Raw genomic sequence first — 19,813 nt, forward strand, 5'->3', positions numbered from 1 at the left:
GATGGTCTAGAACATGCTGAGACAAATATGATATACAGTGTAAACTCAGCCACAGTTAATTTCCTGAAAATTGCTATAGTCTAAGGCACTGTGAAAAAGCATAGGAATAAATAATAAAAATACAAATTCCCAAGAAAAGTGACATGTTGGTACAGAAGCTGTTCAGGGATATCTTTTTTGATTTTCCGTTAATGCAGTGACTAACAATGGTTATAATGTGATTTCAAGTATGCTCAGTAAAGCTTTTGCATGATTCTAGAAACAGGTTGTGCCTTGTATTTTGTCACCTCTTAAAGATCATACCTGTAGTGAGTGAAGTATTATGCACAGAGTTGCTTCAGCTGGGAAGAAGAGAGGGTTGATTATTTGGGCCCTGCCTCAAATTAACAGACTTATTTCATGTAAAACTGTCAGGGCTGCTCAGGCTAGCAGTGCCTGCCTTTCTAAGAAGTACATGCCAGCTTCATGCTTCTTTCCAGTTCTTTGAATGGATGGGATCAGGATTACTGACTTCATGAGATTGTACTAGATCAGCAACATCGAGTGTGATATGTTTCACTTGCATACTCTATAAACAATAAGGTTATGAAGTACCACAAGTATAGTTATTTATGTAGGTCCCTCACGCTAAGTCTCTCTTAAATGTTGCATTGTATAACAGGTTCCTTGCCTAATGCTTTAACCTCCTAACTGGTATTTTTTTGTAAACTGTATTTTCTGGTGCAAGAACTTTTGATCCTGTTGGGTGATTCTCACCGAGTATGAGAGAGGGTTAAATATCTCAGATAGGAGTCCCTGCAATTTATGTGAAAGCAGCAGAGTAGAGAACAAAAGGAGTGCCCTCATAGAGAGAAAAGTCAGAACCTGGGAGGTTCTTCACTATGAACAAAGTTTCTCATGTACTAAACCATCTATATGGGAAAGAGATTATTAATTTCCCCCCTTCTTTTGGAAGAAACTATTTGTCAGAATTCATATCTTAGACCCTAAAGTCAGTTAAGCACAAGAGACACATCTGTACAAAAGCAAGCTTCTTAGTTCCTGTTTACACAGGCTGTCTTGGTTTATGGATTACTTGATACTTATTTGTTTCTGGACATTATGGACTTAGACCTACCCAAAACAGTGAGATAACTTGGTTTGTTTAAAGAAAGTAGCAGGACTGTACCAGTATTTTTACAACTAACAGTGATATTGCTGCAGTCACTTCTGTGCTAGTCACCCTGAGTACCATATCAGCTAATTATAAAGGGTAATTATGGTTAAAGACAAAGTCTTTTACAGCAGAGATTTAAGTTCAGCAGTAGTCTTAAAGGACAGTGCCATCACTTAAAGAAAATTAATGTCCCAATCAATTGTGCCGAGGGAAGCTCTGGGTTAAGTGTCGCTGATTCATAACCACATATAGCCAAGCAGCTGAAGTACACAGTAGGCAATAGGGACTTCTAGTTCATAAATATTCACAAGGTATTTATGTGTCCCTGTGGTGGAAAGGACACTCTGACAAGTGCCAAACTCCCCGGACTGCTCCACTGTGTGGTGACTGTGGGGTGTCAGCTCAACTTCTGCATCTGACTTGCATTATAGCTTTAATCCAGACTCATGCTATGATTCCTTGGAAACTGTGCACTTAGCTGAATAATTTATCATGTGACTTTCAATTATTTATGACTTCTTATAACAAATGATATAAAATCTAAAGGTAGAAGAGATTTGTAACTTATGAATATCCAAGTGACAATCAGCAGACTGCTGTTGTCAAATCCCTGTGTTTACTGCCTGTTTGCTTCTCTGAAGGTATTCCAAGGGGATGGTCATTTGATGCTGAATGGATTAAAACAGTAACAAATTACTCCCTGTCAGTTTTTGTCTGCATATTCATCTAATTACACTGCTTTCCTTTATTCTTCTTCATTTAATACTAAAAACTAGAAATTAAAATTGGACATTTTTAGATTTGTGAACAGACATTCAGGATCTCCTTGAAAACTGATCAAAGGTGTGTTTCCTGTAGGATTTTCCTGATTAGGCTTATTTTTAAATAAGTTTTTCTTAAAGAACCATTTTTGGCTTGGTTTGGTTGTGTGTGCCTCTGCTTCTTCATATAAGGCTCAGCTACTGTGCCATGGCTGCTGAGGGGTACAGTCATGCTTGGCCCAAATAAGAGACCACAAAAACATTGACCTTGTGGATTTAGCTAGAGCAGTTTGAGAAGTGAGTCTTCATGAGCTTTCCACTTGAGTGGCCAAGTATGAGCTTCATATTCTGTGAGCAATGCTACTGGAGTCAAGACCCAGAGCTAAATATCCAACCAATTTCCTTGCTGAAAGAGTGGCTGGTGCTCTTGTGCTTTAGTTAAGAGTACACCTGCAATGGAAGTTGCCAGGGAGTGAAACTACATGTTTGTTTCAAGTTTGGGAGGCAGTTCTTGCTATGGCTACAATTGTTCCAGATAGTTTCTAGTGCAGGCCAATACAATACTGGTTCAAAGACAAGTTTGAAAACCCTGGACTCATCCAAAGCAGATCTCACTGGAGACTGTGTGGGAAGGTGCTTTAGTCCCTACTTCCTGCATCCCTGTCAGTGCCCCAGCTTTTCCTGCAGCCCAGCATGGCACAGCAGGGCTCCTCCAGCTCAGTGTAGGAAAGTTTAGAAAGTTCCTGTGCTGGATAAGGCTCTTGTGGAGGCTGCAGAGCAGCTTGGCGTTGGAGCACAGATGTAGGATTTTACCCTGCCCGTGCTGCCCGTGATGATGGATTTGCCAATTTAAAGTCACAGCCATGCTGCAGTCCTTTGCACAGGCAATTACTGTGTTAAAATTTCTAGTTCCCTCATAATCAAAAAGCATAAAACCTGACATTCTGTGACTTCTTTGGAATCAAAAGATCCGCACTGGAACATGTTGAGACCCTTTGTTCGGCTTGTGTAACACAGGTGTCTGTGAAATCCTCCATTGTTTGATACAACTTTTACATCTGCTTAGTCATCTTTATGAGCTTTAGTGGTATTGTTATTGGTTCTTTTTTCCTTTTTTACCACTCTCCTTTGAATATACCTTTCTTAGACTGAGTAGCCTACTTTTTCCTTTTCAGTGGGATTTGTCCATTTGACTGGGTAGGATTCTAACTAGGTCTTTAACATATGTAACTGGGAGACAGCATGCCTTAAAGGAAATACTACTTGGGTTTACAATAAATCTCATCCCCCACCGAGCTGAGTTCCCAGGAGCTCAGTGCTGCAGCACTCACCACATTCTGATCTTATGAGCAGGCAGTGAGCAGTGATGAGTTCATTGTTTTGAGAATTGTTTACAAGTAACATTTTCACCACTGGACGGAGAGCTGTGCTTAAGGCATTACTGGGGAATTACCTTTCTCTGAGGTTCATGGCAGAGACGGAATCAAGTGATTTTGTGATTAAGCAAATGCCTTGAGGTCACTGCTGTCTCATTCATTTTGCTGAAACTGATGTTTAGTTTTCATGCATTTGTAAGCTAGCTGTAGTAAGAAAATGGGGAGAAGGGCAGTATTATTACTTTAGGTTGAACGTGGCCACCTGCCTCAAAGATACCATAGGTGTTTGAAATATTGGAATATGCATGTCTACTGTATCTTCTTATGGGTTATCCTTGATGGCAAGGTGTTTCCTCTAAAGTCTGCATCAGGGATGTTTTAATATCTTCCATGCAGAATGAGCCTCCAGTTTTTTGTTGCATTCAATACATTGTAATGAGAAAACCGCTGCAGAGAGTGGAATAAATTTTGGATTTGCTGGACAGTCAGTGTACTTTATCCTATGTTTTTTCTGTTTTGTTTTGTTGTTGTGCCTATGTGACTTACTAGTAAACATAATTCCTAATTTTTCATTTCTTTTACATCCACAGTGTGCCCTTCATGTTTTCTAAAACAACTTTTCAATGTTGCTGGGTAGTTAGTCCTTAATTTTTGAATTCCATGTGTTTCACTGATTGTTAAGATGACAGTATCATACTCAGGAGAGCTGAAAAGTATGAAAAGATTTTTATCTAACAATGGATGTTATATGCAATTAATTTCCTCAGTATTGATTCCCTTTGCCTTTGATTATTTTTCAACACTCCTTTTTTTTTTTTTTTTTTTTTTCTGTTTTATGGCTACTATTGATACTTGAATGCATATCAGAAATAAACATTGAAGGAGAAGCCTGATGGAAAGAGACATGTAGGGATAGTGAATTCATTAAAGTTGCAGCAATTGCTATTTAAATTACTTCTGGAAATTAGTTCCACTGAAGGGACAGTACTGTTGACATAAATATTCTTCCAACAGTGAAATGAATATAATTCTGCTTACAAATATATTTAAATTCAGAAGAGAACCAATTAAATTTTGCATTAACAAGTTTTTTAGTTGAATTTCTATGGAATGTATTCTGCATTCTTGCAGCAACTTTTAGTGTGTCTGGTTTCCCTTCACTACCCCTGTTGTTCAAAATAGCCTGTTTTCTGTCAACTGATGAATATAGATCAAGTGATATGAAGGTCTTATTTTAAAATTTCTAATTGCAACTAATTTCAAAATTCAAACTAGTTCCCACATAAGGAAAACTCTTTTTGCTAGATGCTTTAGCCCAAGGCTGCAAGTTGAAGAGTTATAACATGGCAATTATAAGATGTTTAATTATATTAAAAATCTTGAAGACAAAATGCTGCATTCAATATTTAGTTCTGTAATGGTGTCTCCTCTTGATTGGAAGGGAATGTTAATTAGCAGAGAGCAGTTAATTTTAAAGTATATTAAGTCTGTGTAACGAAATCACACTGGAGAAATGCCTGGTTTAGAAGATTTGTTGTTTGATGGAAGTCTTCAAAGATATAGAGAATAAACAAATTATTGAGTCCTTGTTTTTCTCAAAAATTCCATTTAGGTTAGGGGCAGCATGATGCTTAAGTGCATTCTTAAGCAGGACTGGGCTGTAGGAAAAAGGTTGAGTGAACAGTAGAGGGAGATAATGCAACATGTAATGATAAAGTATTGCTAAATATAAGTACATTCACAGGTATTAGTATCTCATCATAATTTTTAGTACGTTTCCTGTTAAGACACAATGTCTTCAGTTCAATCACAGTCTATTAGTATTTGATTTAGAGCTGAAACATGTGAATAGACTATTAATGTATTTACATTTCATTTTTACATTTCTCTATGAAAAAATATTCTAGGTTTCAAAAATGTAGCTTTAGAGGAGAATTAATCCTTTATTAATCAATATCCACTTTGTTCTGTCATTTTTAATCAATATAGATGATAACCCAAAATGTCAAAGAATTATTCACAATAAATACATTTTAATTTCCAAATAAATAATTTCATTTAATCACCTGTTCAGTTCTGTGGAAGATAACACAATTGTTCTGCTTTGCTTCATAATTACTGATTTTTTCCAAAATGGACACATATGGTTGACCAAAAATAATTTAAATTATGCCCCTTTGTACATATGAGAGTTTTCTCAGTGCAGAAGAAAATGTTATAAGCTGTATTCCTTGGAGCTAACTTATTTCAACAGTATTCTGTTTCATGTTTCAGAAAATAAATTCTACATTCTTTGGGTACTAATTAAAAACTGTTAATTTTCAAATAACCATAAACTGTTTTTACCATGAGCTGGCCTGTTCAGTGTTAGTGATTATGTTAAAGCATTTGAAAATTTGGCATCTTGAAAAATATTTGTAAGTGCTATAATTGTGACTTGCTGATGAAAATGGAAAGTGAATCATCCATTTCACTTGCAAATTTAAGAAATCTCATTGCCATTCAAAGATATTAAAGCGAGGTTAAATTAGTTAAAGTACTTATTCAGAAAATGAAATTATATTTAATCCATCTGCAGATATTACAGTGTTCACAGAGTGATTGAATTCAATGTGGTTAACTCAGGGATTAGTTCTCAGTGAGTATTCATGAACAGTGTGAATAGGCTGTTTTGGAGAACAGAGAAGATCAGTTGCTCACAACTGTTATGGTATTACTAGTAAGTCAATAATGTCCAGGGGGACTACAAAAGAAGTTCAGCGTTTGATTTAAGAAGCTATACAGTGATACTTAGAATTGAAAAGGGGTTATGGCTTGACTCATAAATCCACAGTGGGCCTGGGAACCCAAGATTTGATTTTAGAAGTTAAGTAGTAATACTTAGGCCTGAAATGCTTTGAATAATGAGTAAATATGTACATGTAAGGAGGAATACCAAACAGCACTAATTGTTTGCTTTTCACTGGAAGTGTGGTAATCTTGATTTTCCCATAGAAATCAAGTGCTCTTAATTTACTGAGTTTCTTTCCTTAGCTAAAACAAAATATTCTTCTAGGTGGGACTGATTTTTGTATGCTGACTTTTTGTATTTAATGGTTTCACCAGTATCATCTTTCTCTAACAGATAGATGAATGTCTTTAAATTATCTGACCATGCAGACAGTGGTGTTCCAAATAGAATGGATAAAATGTAAAGAGTGATTATGTGAATTTTTGTTGATAAGCTGTAAACTGCAGGAAAGAAGAAGCAGTAATGGTGGGTGACTTCAATCTGTCTGTAGGCACATTTTTACCAAATTCCCAGTTTCAATAGTGTGGAAGCTTTGTGCAAACTTTCTGCATTCAGGTTGCCCTATTCTTCATTTTGGTCCCCATTGGTAGTGCTGTACCCTCTCTGTTTGCCATTTGCTAAGTAGAACTGAAGACATCATTAATTAGACATAAAAGGCATTCCTTTAATTTTATTTTTTGTGACCAATTTCAGGCCCAGTTACAGACCCAGTAAGAGGTGATGCATTTTTGCAGAATTGCACCTGGCCCTTGTGCTGAGGAGTTACCAGGGTGAAGTGGTAGGTCCTGCAAATATCAGCATGGATAGAAATACAGCACACAGTTATGGGTTATGCTACAACTCTCCATACTGGCAACTCAAAACCTGAATGAAATTAAAATTAACTGCAGTTAACTGAAAAAACTACCTGTGTAAAATGAAGTTTCTGTTTAATTAAAAGCTTAGCTTTTGATCATATATTCCTAGATCACAATTTTTCTCTTATTTTATCAGACCTATTTATTCTTGACATTAAAAGAGTTCTATTTCTTTTACTTCCTTCTCAGCAAGCAAATGTACCTAGACAATAATTCATTTTGCAGTTTACTCACTAAAAGTGCGTTTTGAGAAACACTGCCTTTTAAGAACTGCATCTGATCCAATAAACCAAATTATATAATAATAAAGTATGTCATTGGTGTAAACAAATACCAGATGGGTTGTTAAACATTCAATTTTAGATCAGTCCAAATAGACTGAGATAAACACTGCTGTGGTGTATTGTCAGTCACTAGTAAAGCTCAAACAAGGATTCCCACTGCATGCCTGTGTTCTGAAGGATTCCACCTTCATGTTTGTTTTTCTCCTGCTTTAAGTCTCTCTTAAGTGGAGCTCTCTTTAGCCCCACTTGCTCCCTGTTACTGTGCTTTCAGACCCAATGTACTGGCTTGGCTGCTTTTCAAAGTGCTTTTCAACATGAGCCAGCAAGGTTTTGCTAATGAAAATCAGAAGCTTTTCCCAGAGAAAGTGTTCCCAGGGAAGGTGTGTGAGCCTGCTGAGGCGTGGGCACTGCAGAGGCTGGGACATTGCCTTCTGTATTTTGGGGGAGTGGGAGTGGGCTCATCTCTTATGTTATTTTCCCACCCTGAAGGGATGGATGTTGTTACCTACACTAGACTGAGCTTCCTCCAGGATGGATGAACATAGTGACAGTTGGATTTTTTTGCTCTTCAGATATGAATGCTTTCACTACAAGACTCTTTCAGTTGTGGCCAGTTCATGATAAAGTTCAAAGTGTGTTTCCATTATTGATTGAATTGCAAGGCTGAAGTTTTTTCTACACAGTTACAACCCGGAGGCTGTTTTTCTGTATTTAAGATATCTGCTAGCACTTCTACAATAAATTTTTCTAATTGTGCTTTCATTGACATTTTGTCTTACCTTTAAATACATGGTCTATCGGTGCACTTGGCAGTGTGAGGTTTGAGGTAGGACTGGATGACCTTAGAAGTAATTTACAACCTAAACAATTCTATGATCTGCTTATGTGTCTGTATTCTGCACTAAGTCAAATTTATAATAATATTTAAATTTAAATTAGCATATCTCATTTAGCATTATATCAGAAGGGGTTGTTAAGAATTGTATTTGGAGGACATCCATGTTTTAATGGGTTTACTTGGTTTTCTGTGTATGCCACCTAAATTTCTTTTTTCTTTGTTCATGCAATAAATCTAAGATTTCTTACTTCATGCAAACAGCTTTAGACCTTTTAAATCCTGATTAATGCTTGAACCTAAGTGGCAGAAAATATAGCGGCACATTTTTTGAAAAAACTTGACTTTCAGGTAGGTCTGAACACTCCAATGGAGTCTTGATAAAATCTTAACAAGAGAGTCTGTTATTCACAATAAATGTTCATGTGACACTCTTTGAAAGGTTTAAAATGCTGCTTCAAAGAGCTTACAAAAAATAGTTAAGTCACACAATGAGACAGATTTCCAGCAGATAGATGTTATACGAGTACCATGTCTGAATTATGAACAATGGTGGCTCACTCGATTTTAAGCCAACCATAAAATGCAGGTTGGATTGCAGAAGCAGAAACACTTTGTCTCCTTCAAGATGTAGAGCTGGGTTTTATTGGTAGAGAGGAAATGCAGTAAGGATTGTTTAGCTAAGAAAGGTTTGTTGTTTTTTTCTGATTACTAACTTTTTATTTGTAGATCTGTCAGCCTATTTAACATCACCGGGGATGCCAGATTTGAGTTGTCTTAGGAGTTGTATCACAGAACATGTCCATTTTAGCTGCTGGTTTGGGTAGAATTTACTTGTGTAAATATTGAAATGGGGTAGGGTGAATTTAGGCACTCTTTAGGTGTTTTATGTATTGAAAAGTATAGTTAATTTATATAGATGAATTTCTGGCTGAAGACTTTTATCTTCCTTGCTTTTCTTCTAAATATGTCAGAAAAGAGCCACTTCAGATCTGGAGACTTCTCCGTTCCCTCTGTGAGGCTTCTGAGATTCTGACATAACTTCTTTGTCAATACTTAATTAACGCAGAGTTTTTTAGTACATATTTTAAATTTTTAAATGTATTTACTAAAATATTATGTAAAGCTTTGCAGAAAGTATGAAGTCTAGTTACATTCTTCATATTTAATGCAGTAAAATCAAACCTTATCTGCATACAGACACAGTGCACACATACATCAGAGGCATGCGGATATGTCTAATCTCCATTGCATTCAAAAGTTTTCTTTCTAGAAGCAAATGTTTCCAGATGTGGGTATGAATTAGAATTGTGTTGCAGAAAACCAGTACCTTATTTACAAAAAGTATATTTTCTTGATTTTGCCTTCTGGGAATTAATTTAAATAAGAAAAACACCTGTCACTTTGTCTGACAGCTGATGACAGCATTAAGATCACTGAGTGACTAAGATGACAAGCTATTCCTACACATCAATGCATCAGGCTTTTATTGCTGTCTTTGGTATACAAGAAACTTGTATTAAGTGGTCTTTAACAAGGACTCATCCTGTTTGTCAGTTCTGTGACATGATTTTTATGAAGGAAGGAGTAATGACCCCTGTCAGCTGCAGATGAGGCGATTGCTGTAGGTATTGCCTGTCTGTGTTCCATGAAGCTTGTCTGTACAGATCCAAGCAGAGCAAAGGGCATGTTTTTTTCAGCACAATTCCTGATGGGGATTAGGCAAGTTTATATGAAAATTCATACATTGCTAGTCAGAAACTGATTGTTCAGATTTAGGAAAATAATTTCTTATGAAGAAACACAGCTTTTCTTTTTTTCCCCTGAGATAAGGTGAACTACTGTAGTTTTATCACTGTCATGTTTAACTACTGTAACTTTTCAACCATGCTGTATTGAATGGGGAAATTTCTGAAAGCACTGTGGAAGCCTCCCTTCAGTCTGAAACTTGCCTTTCATGTATTCAAAAGTTTTTGGAAATTCATCACTTTATTTCAGTAAAAAAACGTTGTATTCTCTAATAGACTTCAATCTCTCCTTCAGAAAAGACCAATGATCTATTCTTCAGTGACTGGTAAAGTAAATGGAAAAGGAATGTGTTGTGTTGTCTTTTTTAAACATTTCATCAGGAAGATCTTGGCAAAATATGCTTTCTCACAGTGCCCTGCACTGAGGGGTTTTTTTCCAGGTCAGGTTAATAGTAAACTGCCCTATTACAGGTTCTGTATAGAGCTAATTCTGAACTAGAAATTCTTGTATGGCACATTCATGTGTTAAAGTTGAAGAATATGAAAAATCCCTACATTTTCCCATCCTTTTCCAGGGGGATTTAAGGTGTCCCTAAACAAAAATTAAATACTGAAAGATTAGAATTCATTGAAACAATATCACTGGATTCTAGCTCCAAATCTAGATCTGTACTTTTCATTTATGTGCTCAGCTGAAGGACCGGCTGATCTTTGGGAAAAAAATGGACAGCCTGAGTTTATCACCAGAAAAACAGCCTGAGGAATATTACTCAGTGTGATTTTTTTCATGCCTCCATGGAGAGACTTGGGCAGAAGCTGCAAATACAGTTTTCTTACTACTTCCTATTTCATTTATGAATCTTGACCATATGCTCTGAGTGGGTTTGAAATCACTTAGATTTTATTTTTTATTTATGTTTGTTATTATGCAGTGATCCATAGTAATGAAAACATGTTATAAAGAAAACAGTGCAGTAGGGAATTAGTGGGAAAAATATTTAAAAACAGTGTTTTTAATACATTGCTTAATCTATATAGTAACTAGCATATTTGTTTGATTTTTAATGCATTCTCTTTGTTTACCCATATTTGCCTCATCGTTTAATGTTGCCAATGTTTAGTCAATGTTACTATTTTGCATTTAAGGAAATTTTGATGGGATTTTGAATGTTACATGTTTTTATATTTTTCTGGTTTTATTAACATAAAGATTTCTTTTTTTTCCTCTAGAAAGGTCCTAAAGGAAATCTCTGTTGGAAACCTAAAACCTAATGAAACAGTTGAAGCAAGTCTGGAGGCACAACTACTCTCCAAATTAGACCATCCGGCCATTGTCAAATTTTATGCAAGCTTTGTGGAGCAAGATAGTTTCTGCATTATCACTGAATATTGTGAGGTGAGACTGAAGAAATTTGACAGAATGTGTGTATTTAAATAGTGTCTTCTAAGAAGCCATTTTATAAAATGTTTCAGTTTGAATTTTAGTCTTCATTTGTTGCTTGTGGCATCACCTGCTACTGTGTTAGGTGTGTTCCTTTCAGATAAGGACTGTTACCTGCTCAGGTGAGACTCATAGATGAACAGACCACAGAAGAGGAAATAGATAATTTTAAGAACAAGTTCATTTGGTGTATTATAGTAAGTATTACAAGAAAGGCTTAAATGCAGACACATTGCCAAATCTGTGGGAGAACTCAGAAAGATTGTACCACTTGTGTGCTGCTGATAGGTGAGAGAGGATGAGATTGGGGGTGTGGGGGCACAATGTAAAATCTGATATAAACGAGGAAGGGAAAACTCACTTGTGATTTGCAGGTAATTACAAGAAGCTGAAGCCTGATTATATGGATGATGAGTTTGGCAGCAACATTGGCTTTATAAAATGGAAAACAGTGTGAGGCAAAGACTAGAGTGTAGTGGATACAGCAAATATTAAAGCAGGATGCTTTATATACTACAGTATAGTTACCATTCATTCTTTGACTCCAGCATTTGTTTCATGAACATATTGCTGAAATCTGTCTTAAAGCTTTCAAATAAGAATTTAAACATATTTAAGCCAGTTTTTTAGGAGTTTATATAAAACAAATGCCTACTTGTATTAAATATAGATGTGCTCTTTTGAAAAGAAATCTGTCATACAGATACATAAAGTGATCTTTTAATGAAACCATAAAGCAAACTCTTCAATTGTGCTCTGCTAGACATGCTGAAATGCTTTGGAAGATAATGATCTTAGACTACTGGGTTACCTGTACACAAATCAAATTTGACTTAACTAATTACAGTTCTTCAAGAATTTAGCTTTCATGGGAGTAATTAAACAAGCACCATTTCTGACAGTTTTTTCTTCCTTAGAAGCTTTCTTTGATGACAATTAAATGCATATTTATTGCTGGGATATTTAAAAATGAAATCTGAAATGCTCCATTCTGTGATAGAATCTGAATGTTTGTTCACATATCATTTTAACACCCATGCAGAAGCCTTTTGTGCCATTCCCTGAATGTCTGACAGCTGGGTTTGAGAGTATTGTCAACTCTTTGAGGAAATACAGAGCTCAGAACTGAAGAATTATTTTAAGAGTCCATCTATTCCCATGCATTCATAATTTCCTCTCTGCTAGCAGTCCAAAGTGGCCCAGTGCCAGATCAGTTAAGCATGTAGGAGTAAAAAATGAGCCTATTTCAGCAGCACTGTAATGTCTTCTGTCTGTCCACTGCTTTTTACTCTTTTTTTTTTTTTTTTTTTTTTTTTTTTTTTTTTGGTTCATTTGGCTTAAAGTTGTAGGTGAATAAGGAAGAGCATGATTGGAGAGTAATCCCAAGCATCACTCCATCACTCATTGAAGATTTGGGCTTTTTTATGCAGGCAATATAAACTACCCTGTTTGAAAATGTTTTGGTACAGAGTTACCCTAGGATCTGGGAGTCACATCCTCAAACGAGTGAGAATATGTCAGAGGAAGGGGAATGAAGGAGGAGGAAATGGATTCATTGGCTATGCACTGAATTTTTTCATTTTTGAGTCTGCTAGGTGAGATCAGGATGATAGTTGGTCCTATAGGATGTGCTTCTGGCCTCTTCCAAAAGGACTCGTTCTGTGGTATTGCATTTAAGCCATTACAACGTATTTAATTGAATATTCAGACAAGGAAAAGTACAAAGCAAGGTTGCACGCAGTGCTATGAAGTTTCTTTTCTATTTTAGTGGGAGTATTTCCAGAAGGTATACTTTTGTATTTACTTATCTATAACCTGCTTTTGTATGTGGTGGGGTTTGGGTCTTTTGATCTAAAAGATGCCTGTTTAAATCATACATAAATAGAGAATGAGAAAAACGTAGTGCTACCTGATCCTTGTTTGGAACTGTAGTACATTCAGTTTCTCATGCATAGAATAATTACCAGATTGGCAGTAATTGGTACTCTTGGGCAGACTCAAAACAAAGAGCACACATTAAGTTGGCATGGAAACAGAACTACCCCCCTGAGCTTTATTCTGTTTTCTCCAAAGCACAGTGACTTATTCATTAGCCACGGTGCTTTGTTCATTCTTGCATGAGTAGCATAGAGTGAGCCTCCAGTGCAGCTGCCCCATGCTATACCTTGTCCGGTGAAAGAAAAACAGAGAACATTGGTCTCCATTGCTCAGCTTGACATCTTTTATTACAACTGAATTCAATCAAAATTATAGAAGTGTATGTGTTCTGTTTTGATCTTGCTTGTTCAGCTTCATACAATCACAATCTTACCGATAATATAAACATTATCAGCTAAGCCTGATTTCAAATGAGAAAGCCTTAATGAACTTTGGATTTAATTTTGTAGTATAAACTGTACTTTAATAAATACAGTTTTTACAAAGCAGTTACTTTAAAAGTTGCATCATTTTAGTATATTATAAGGCAGAGCTGGCTGTACTCTCTCTCAGACAATTATTTATGTCTCTTGACTGTGGTCTCAGCTGTGATGTGAGTACACATATGCTAAGGAAATCTGAGCAAAAGGAGTAACTAAAGCAATCAATGCCTGTTCACGTTATCAGCTCTAGATGCTAAGCTGTTTTAAATAATTTACTGGTGTGTTGGATACTCTTGATATTTAAATAGAAACTGCAGCTTGGAAACTTCATATGTACTTAATTTGTTGAATTGTTGAATTCCTTATGAACTTCATTATACTGACCTTCCAAAATGCAAAATTAGATTAACAAATTTTTTTCAGAGTTGCACAGCAGCAGTGTTTCAGCAAATCTTTTATGCTGTGGTTTTGTTTTCCTTTCTTTAGACACAAAATCAAAGTTAAATTAATTGTAGGACATTGAGACCACTCTTCCCTGCTCGAAGGTAAAAAGCTATGCAGTTATGTGAGGGCACATGTAGTGCATTATTCAACTACTTTTGTTCTCCTTAGACCTTTTGAAGGAATTTCCCCTCAACTTCAGAGTATTCACTGCCCTAACTCTGTAGGTCCTGCACTTATTTTTCTTTGCATTTTTCATGGCAATATGTTCTTGTGAGAGGGGACACGTTGGGACAAGGAGAAACGGTGATTGGAGCCTGCTGCACTTCATCTGTCCTCACCTGGATAGTACACAGTCCCTGGAGGCCAGCAGCCAGCTGACACATGTTTGAGCCCCCTCAGTCCTGGGCTATTGTTACAGTTGGCTCTGGACGTCTGGGGCATCTGTCTGGAACATTTGATTTTATAATAATGACTCATTGTTTTCGAGGTGCGTGTGTAGACTCAGGCACAGCCCATTTGGTTGCCATGCAATGGAGAACCCAGCAACAGTTTATCTTTCCTTCCTCTTCTCTGCTGCAAGGAACCAGGGGGAATCTGCTGAACATTTGGAGTTGCAAAGGGGAAGCAGCTGCTGAAAGTTCCAAGTTCCCAGAAGAGCAGATCTCTGGGCTACAGCAGGGTGGCAGATGGAGAGCTGAACCCATATTCCCTTCCCTAGTGAATGAGATGATTCAGACATTTAAATAAAAAAAAATGCAGGACGTTGTCAGGGAACACATTTTTGCTAGATGACAAAACAGATTTGTTTAGTTTTTAACACACTCAACTTTTGAATGTTGTAACTTAGAATAAGAAAGGCCATAGAAATTACTGTAAACTCATGTCAGAGACACATGAATATTTAAATCTGCAAGAACAGAATCTCCTTATTTTGTAGCAGGATTATGAAGCACTGTGGTGTTGGGAACAGAAAAACAAGAAATGCTGAAAACATCCTAAAACATTGAGAGTCAAGAGTGCAGAGGAGTAAGGGGTTGATGATGGGAAATGATAGTACCGCTACAGTTGTACAGGCAAAATATATATATGGCACATAAAACTTCTGATTTTATATAGAATGTATAATGTAAAAGTAATGATTTATGGCAAATAAGCGGTCCTGATGTAAGGTAGTCACTAGAATGTAATCAGACTTTCCCTTTGATTTAGGGTTAGTTACCTCAACACATTGCTTACCATTAGTGTGTGTGCATTCTTGTAGACAAAATTAATTTATTTTATAAACTGACAACCATCTGTGTGTTTTTGAGCAAAAAGAATGGTTTTCCTGGAGTTCTCCTCAAAATCTTCTCTCATTATGTTGTTTTACAATTGGTATTTTCAAATATCTGGATTATGGTTTTCAAGTAGTCTTTTTCTGGATACATTTTCTGGTTTATTGGCACTCCCTATTATGTGTCATATTGTTCCATTCCTAGTGCTACTTCAAGATCAATTGTTGTTTTAATGAAGAATCACAATAACGTGTGCTACATATTCTTGAGGCTTTAAATCTGCTTTGTTTCTGGCAAAAGTGAGTTTGAAAGAGGGCAAAGTGTCATAATTAAAGAGACTGTATTTTAATTCTGAAGAGAACAGCATGGTTTCTTTGATACTGACATGGTTATTATAACATAATAAATGAGCATCTTTTGATTGTGCAGTGTTTTACTGGAGTGGAAATGCTTTTCTCAAATTTATTAACTCATTTAGACTGACTGGGGTAGATTAATTTTACTTGCCTAGGTGTCTATATATTAGCCAGGCAATGTAGGTCCTCATCAAAAATCTGTGCAGAGAAACAGTGTTTCTACAACATGATCCATCCCTTCCTAAGATAGACAAGCAGATGACAAAGATAATTGCACTATGCAGGTGTGTGTTCCTTTGTGTTGACTGTAAAGGTTTGGGGTGATAAGCTCAGATGCTGAAGTTGAGTGACATGAAGTAAGAAGAGTTGGAAACTTTCATGACCTTGTGTAACACTAAGAGAAAATTACGAAGCCAGACCATTTTAATCCTCGCTTGTGTAAGCTTTTGTTACATGCTCAGAGAGTTCAGAATTCACATGCATATGTTGATTTTACGGATCTACATTCTAGGATGCCTGAAGGTCTAAGGAAATGGGATCCTGTACTATGATGAAAGAGAAAGCATTTTGAAAGCTTACTTTAAATGTACGGATATGTTGTGATATTTTTCAGGGTGGAGATCTAGACTTTAAAATTCAAGAGTACAAAGATTCTGGGAAGATGTTCACTCAAAGTCAAGTAATAGACTGGTTTATACAGTTGTTACTCGGAGTCAACTATATGCATGAAAGGTACAGTCATTCGATATGAGAGCATTTAGCGTGGGAGGGGAGTGAATGGACTTACTGACTAGCTGGAGGTACTCAGACAGAAATGAAAGTTCTGTTTACCAAACTGTTGCAGTTAGTATATGATGTCAGATACCTCAAGTGTAGTTAATTATCTATCCTGCAGGAACACTGTACATTGTATCTTTTAGTAGGACAATGGTAGATGTCTTCTGCATAAGACATACCTTTTTAAAGAGCCAAATGGAAAATGAAGCCCAGTAGAAATAGTTCAATATTGTTAGAAAAAAATGGATTAAAAGGCTAAAACAAAGCCATCTTTTTAAAGGGGAGTCAACAGGTATGTCCTGCACATATTTAATGTGAAGCAAGATATGTTTGATGGACTCCCAGTAAAATCGGTGGACATACTGATTTTTATTCTTTGAAAACAGATATCACTTTTAACAACACATCAAAGATTAACTTAAAAAATTACTGAGGGTCATCCAGGTAGTGATATGAAGAGATCACACATAGTTGGAGCAGGGGTTGTGTGTATAGATGAATACCTACCTGGTCATCTCCATGAGTGTAGCTTTTGCCCATAGTGTGATTTAGCAGGCTGACTGCAGTGATGGAAAGATTTCCCTTGTTGCCAGTGTGCTGGACATGTACAATGTCTGTCTGGTCCCTCTTCTGCATCATTCTTTGCAGGGCTTGCCTGAATTTTAGGTGCAATTGAGCAGTAGTAAGAGAGGTCACCTGTCATCAAGAACAACTGTTCCTGGGTTGAGCTGAAGTTTAAGTGTGTGGGATATGTTTGACCTAAATGGATGGATGCCTAACGAGTTTTTGCAAGTGTCAAACTGTAGAGGGAAAAGGGCAGAGTGAACTGCTGTCCAAGATGCAAGAGCGTTTTTGTTCCTAAATGCCAATTTATGTAGGGCTTTTACATGAAATGCTGCCTTTTGAGTGATGGGAGGACACGAAGAGAACTCTCTTGGGATGCTGTGCTCTCCAGCATTCACCTCAGGCCAAAAAAAACCCCAGAGGGAAATGGAAATAAAAATCCTGAAAATTATCATTTTGGATTTTTTTTTTTATTCTCTCTTGAACTCAAATTTAACAACTTATCATTAAAAGTTTTGATACCCTGGAAAGTCCCCTTTTGGTGAAATCCTTTTTTTAACATATGTGTTTAGAAGATGCATTGTGCAGAAAAATGCAGAATAATAATAAAAACATTGCATTAGGACTGATGGTCATTGTAGACCCCTTCCAACTGAACTAATTAATTTTTTTATGTAAGTTATTATTTTTGTCTTTCATTTTCTGTAGTTCCTTATTCCTCTTTTATTTCTTCTTTTCCCATGCGTCCCTTTTGTCTATTCTTCTATCTTACTTATCTTGTAGTTGTTCTCAAATCTTTAAAATCAAATAAGATCCCAAAAATAAACTTCATTTGGTAAATATGTATATAAAATTTGGTTTCCTGCAAAGTGAGTTAATTCTCCAGTTAAAGCAATTTGATTTTCCAAACAGGATTTTGTTTTATCCTTTTCAATCATAGCTAATAATAGCTCTCCAGACACTTACAAATAACTTGACAGTTTTAATTTGTATATATTTATTTGTATTTTGTGTTATTTGGCTGTATATACATTACAAAATTTAATCTTTTTTTATTATTATAGAGTAAAACAACAGCTTAAATAGCTTAAATGGAAAAGGTTAGGCTTAAAAGAATTTAAAACTACCTACAGAAATTTGAAATACTAAAACATAATAACAGCCCTCTGTTTCTGTATAGAGGAGTCATGCATGATTTCTTCTCTACTGATATGGAAGAAAGTGGTAACATATATTTGAATTATGTTCTAATGCAATGAAAACTTTTCCCTAGAATTAGAAGCTTGAGGTGTTTGCAGCCTGAGGCTTGGTCCTTCCCCATGCCATTCCTAAAAAAACCCCTAAAAAAAGCTGCTGTAGATGGGAGTTTTTATTCCAGAGCAGTAAAAATTGTTATTTGTGGTTTTAAACATAGAATATTCACTTGGTTGTCCTTCTTGCACAACTTTAGTAGAAATTCCACACTTATTGAAAATTCTTATGCTAGAAACTTAATTTTAAAAAAAATTTAAAACGTGAAAACAAAATTATCTAGAAATAAACAGATCCAATCCTTAACTGTCTTTGATCTAAACAAAAGGAGAAGTGAAAGAGAGACAACACAGTTCAGTGGTCTTATCTAGATGGAGACCTTTAGCATGAAACCATCCTGTACTACAGTTTCTCGTAGTACACATTTTGTGCATGTCAGTGCAAAAAATCAATCCCAGAGCAATCAGGCAATGAGGCCACTGACTAATTTAACCTCAATTTCGGTAACGTTGACCATTATATTACCCATTGCTTTGCTAATCTTTATGAAGAATTTATGAACACAGATTTTTATAAGGTTACTCTTTATGCAAACAGCAGATAACACAGGGTTCAGACTTACACAGAACCTATTACTCCTCTACAGAGTTCTTCAGACAGAAGAAAGAGAAATTAATTGCTCATGATTTCACGGCAGTAAGATACTTCATATTCCCTCAGCTTCACTTGCAGCTGGTTCTGTTGCAGGCAAAGCTTCACTCCAGGAAGATGCCTGCTTCTCAGGACTTGTCCTGTTCTTTTATGGCTATGAGATAGCAAGCAGGCACTCTACAGGAAGCAGATATGGATATGTTTACAGCCAAATTTGAAACTGTCCTTAAGTGTTAATTTCTACCCAAAAACCACTCAAAAACCACTTCACTGTCCATCAAGTAAAGTTTTGCTGGAGCCCAGTCAATTCGTGTTGCCTCTATAGGTCTGTCTTTCTGTACAATAATGTTTTTCCCCTCTCTTCCTTAAATTAGATTTACAGTGCAGGCTTGACAATAATTTCTTACTAGTATTAAAGTATTCTTTTTAGTTAAGGTTTCAGCTTGCACCTTCTTTATCTTCTGGCATATCATGGCAGAATAAGGTGCATTGCAGTGAGAGATATCATGGAAAGCTCCAAAAAAATCACCCCAAATTTTTCTTTGTCATATTAATATATGAAAGCATCTTATAATTATTGGTAATGCAAATAAAGTACATAACATTTTCATCAATATGTTGCAAGATTATATTAGCATTACATTGTAATTCAAAATAATGTGACCCAAACATCTTCTTTTAATCTTCTTTTCAAATAATATACTACTGAAAGCTTTCTGGATCATTTTATACTTCAAGATACCTGTTACTAAAATAATAGATATTCAGCAAACTTTTAGGTTCAAAAGTTCTGTTGCTATATTTTTAAAAAGGACTACTATTAAAAGAAGGTTGAAACCCACCAACGCTCAGCAACAATACGCAAGAAAAATTTAACTCAGTGAAAG

The 19,813-nt window shown here is 36.1% G+C and overlaps 1 protein-coding gene across 1 annotated transcript in view; it reads left to right on the forward strand.

Annotated features, from left to right (window-relative positions):
* Positions 1-19,813, forward strand: part of NEK11 (NIMA related kinase 11) — an 81,566-nt gene that overhangs the window by 5,535 nt on the left and 56,218 nt on the right. The window contains exons 3-4 of the mRNA XM_085051256.1: positions 11,039-11,204; positions 16,297-16,415. Coding sequence (XP_084907382.1) covers positions 11,039-11,204; positions 16,297-16,415 — 285 coding nt within the window. The remainder of the gene's footprint in view (positions 1-11,038; positions 11,205-16,296; positions 16,416-19,813) is intronic.

The sequence above is a fragment of the Lichenostomus cassidix genome, chromosome 2 (assembly GCF_008360975.1).
Source record: "Lichenostomus cassidix isolate B80296 chromosome 2, HeHo_3.0, whole genome shotgun sequence".
NCBI lineage: Eukaryota > Metazoa > Chordata > Aves > Passeriformes > Meliphagidae > Lichenostomus > Lichenostomus cassidix.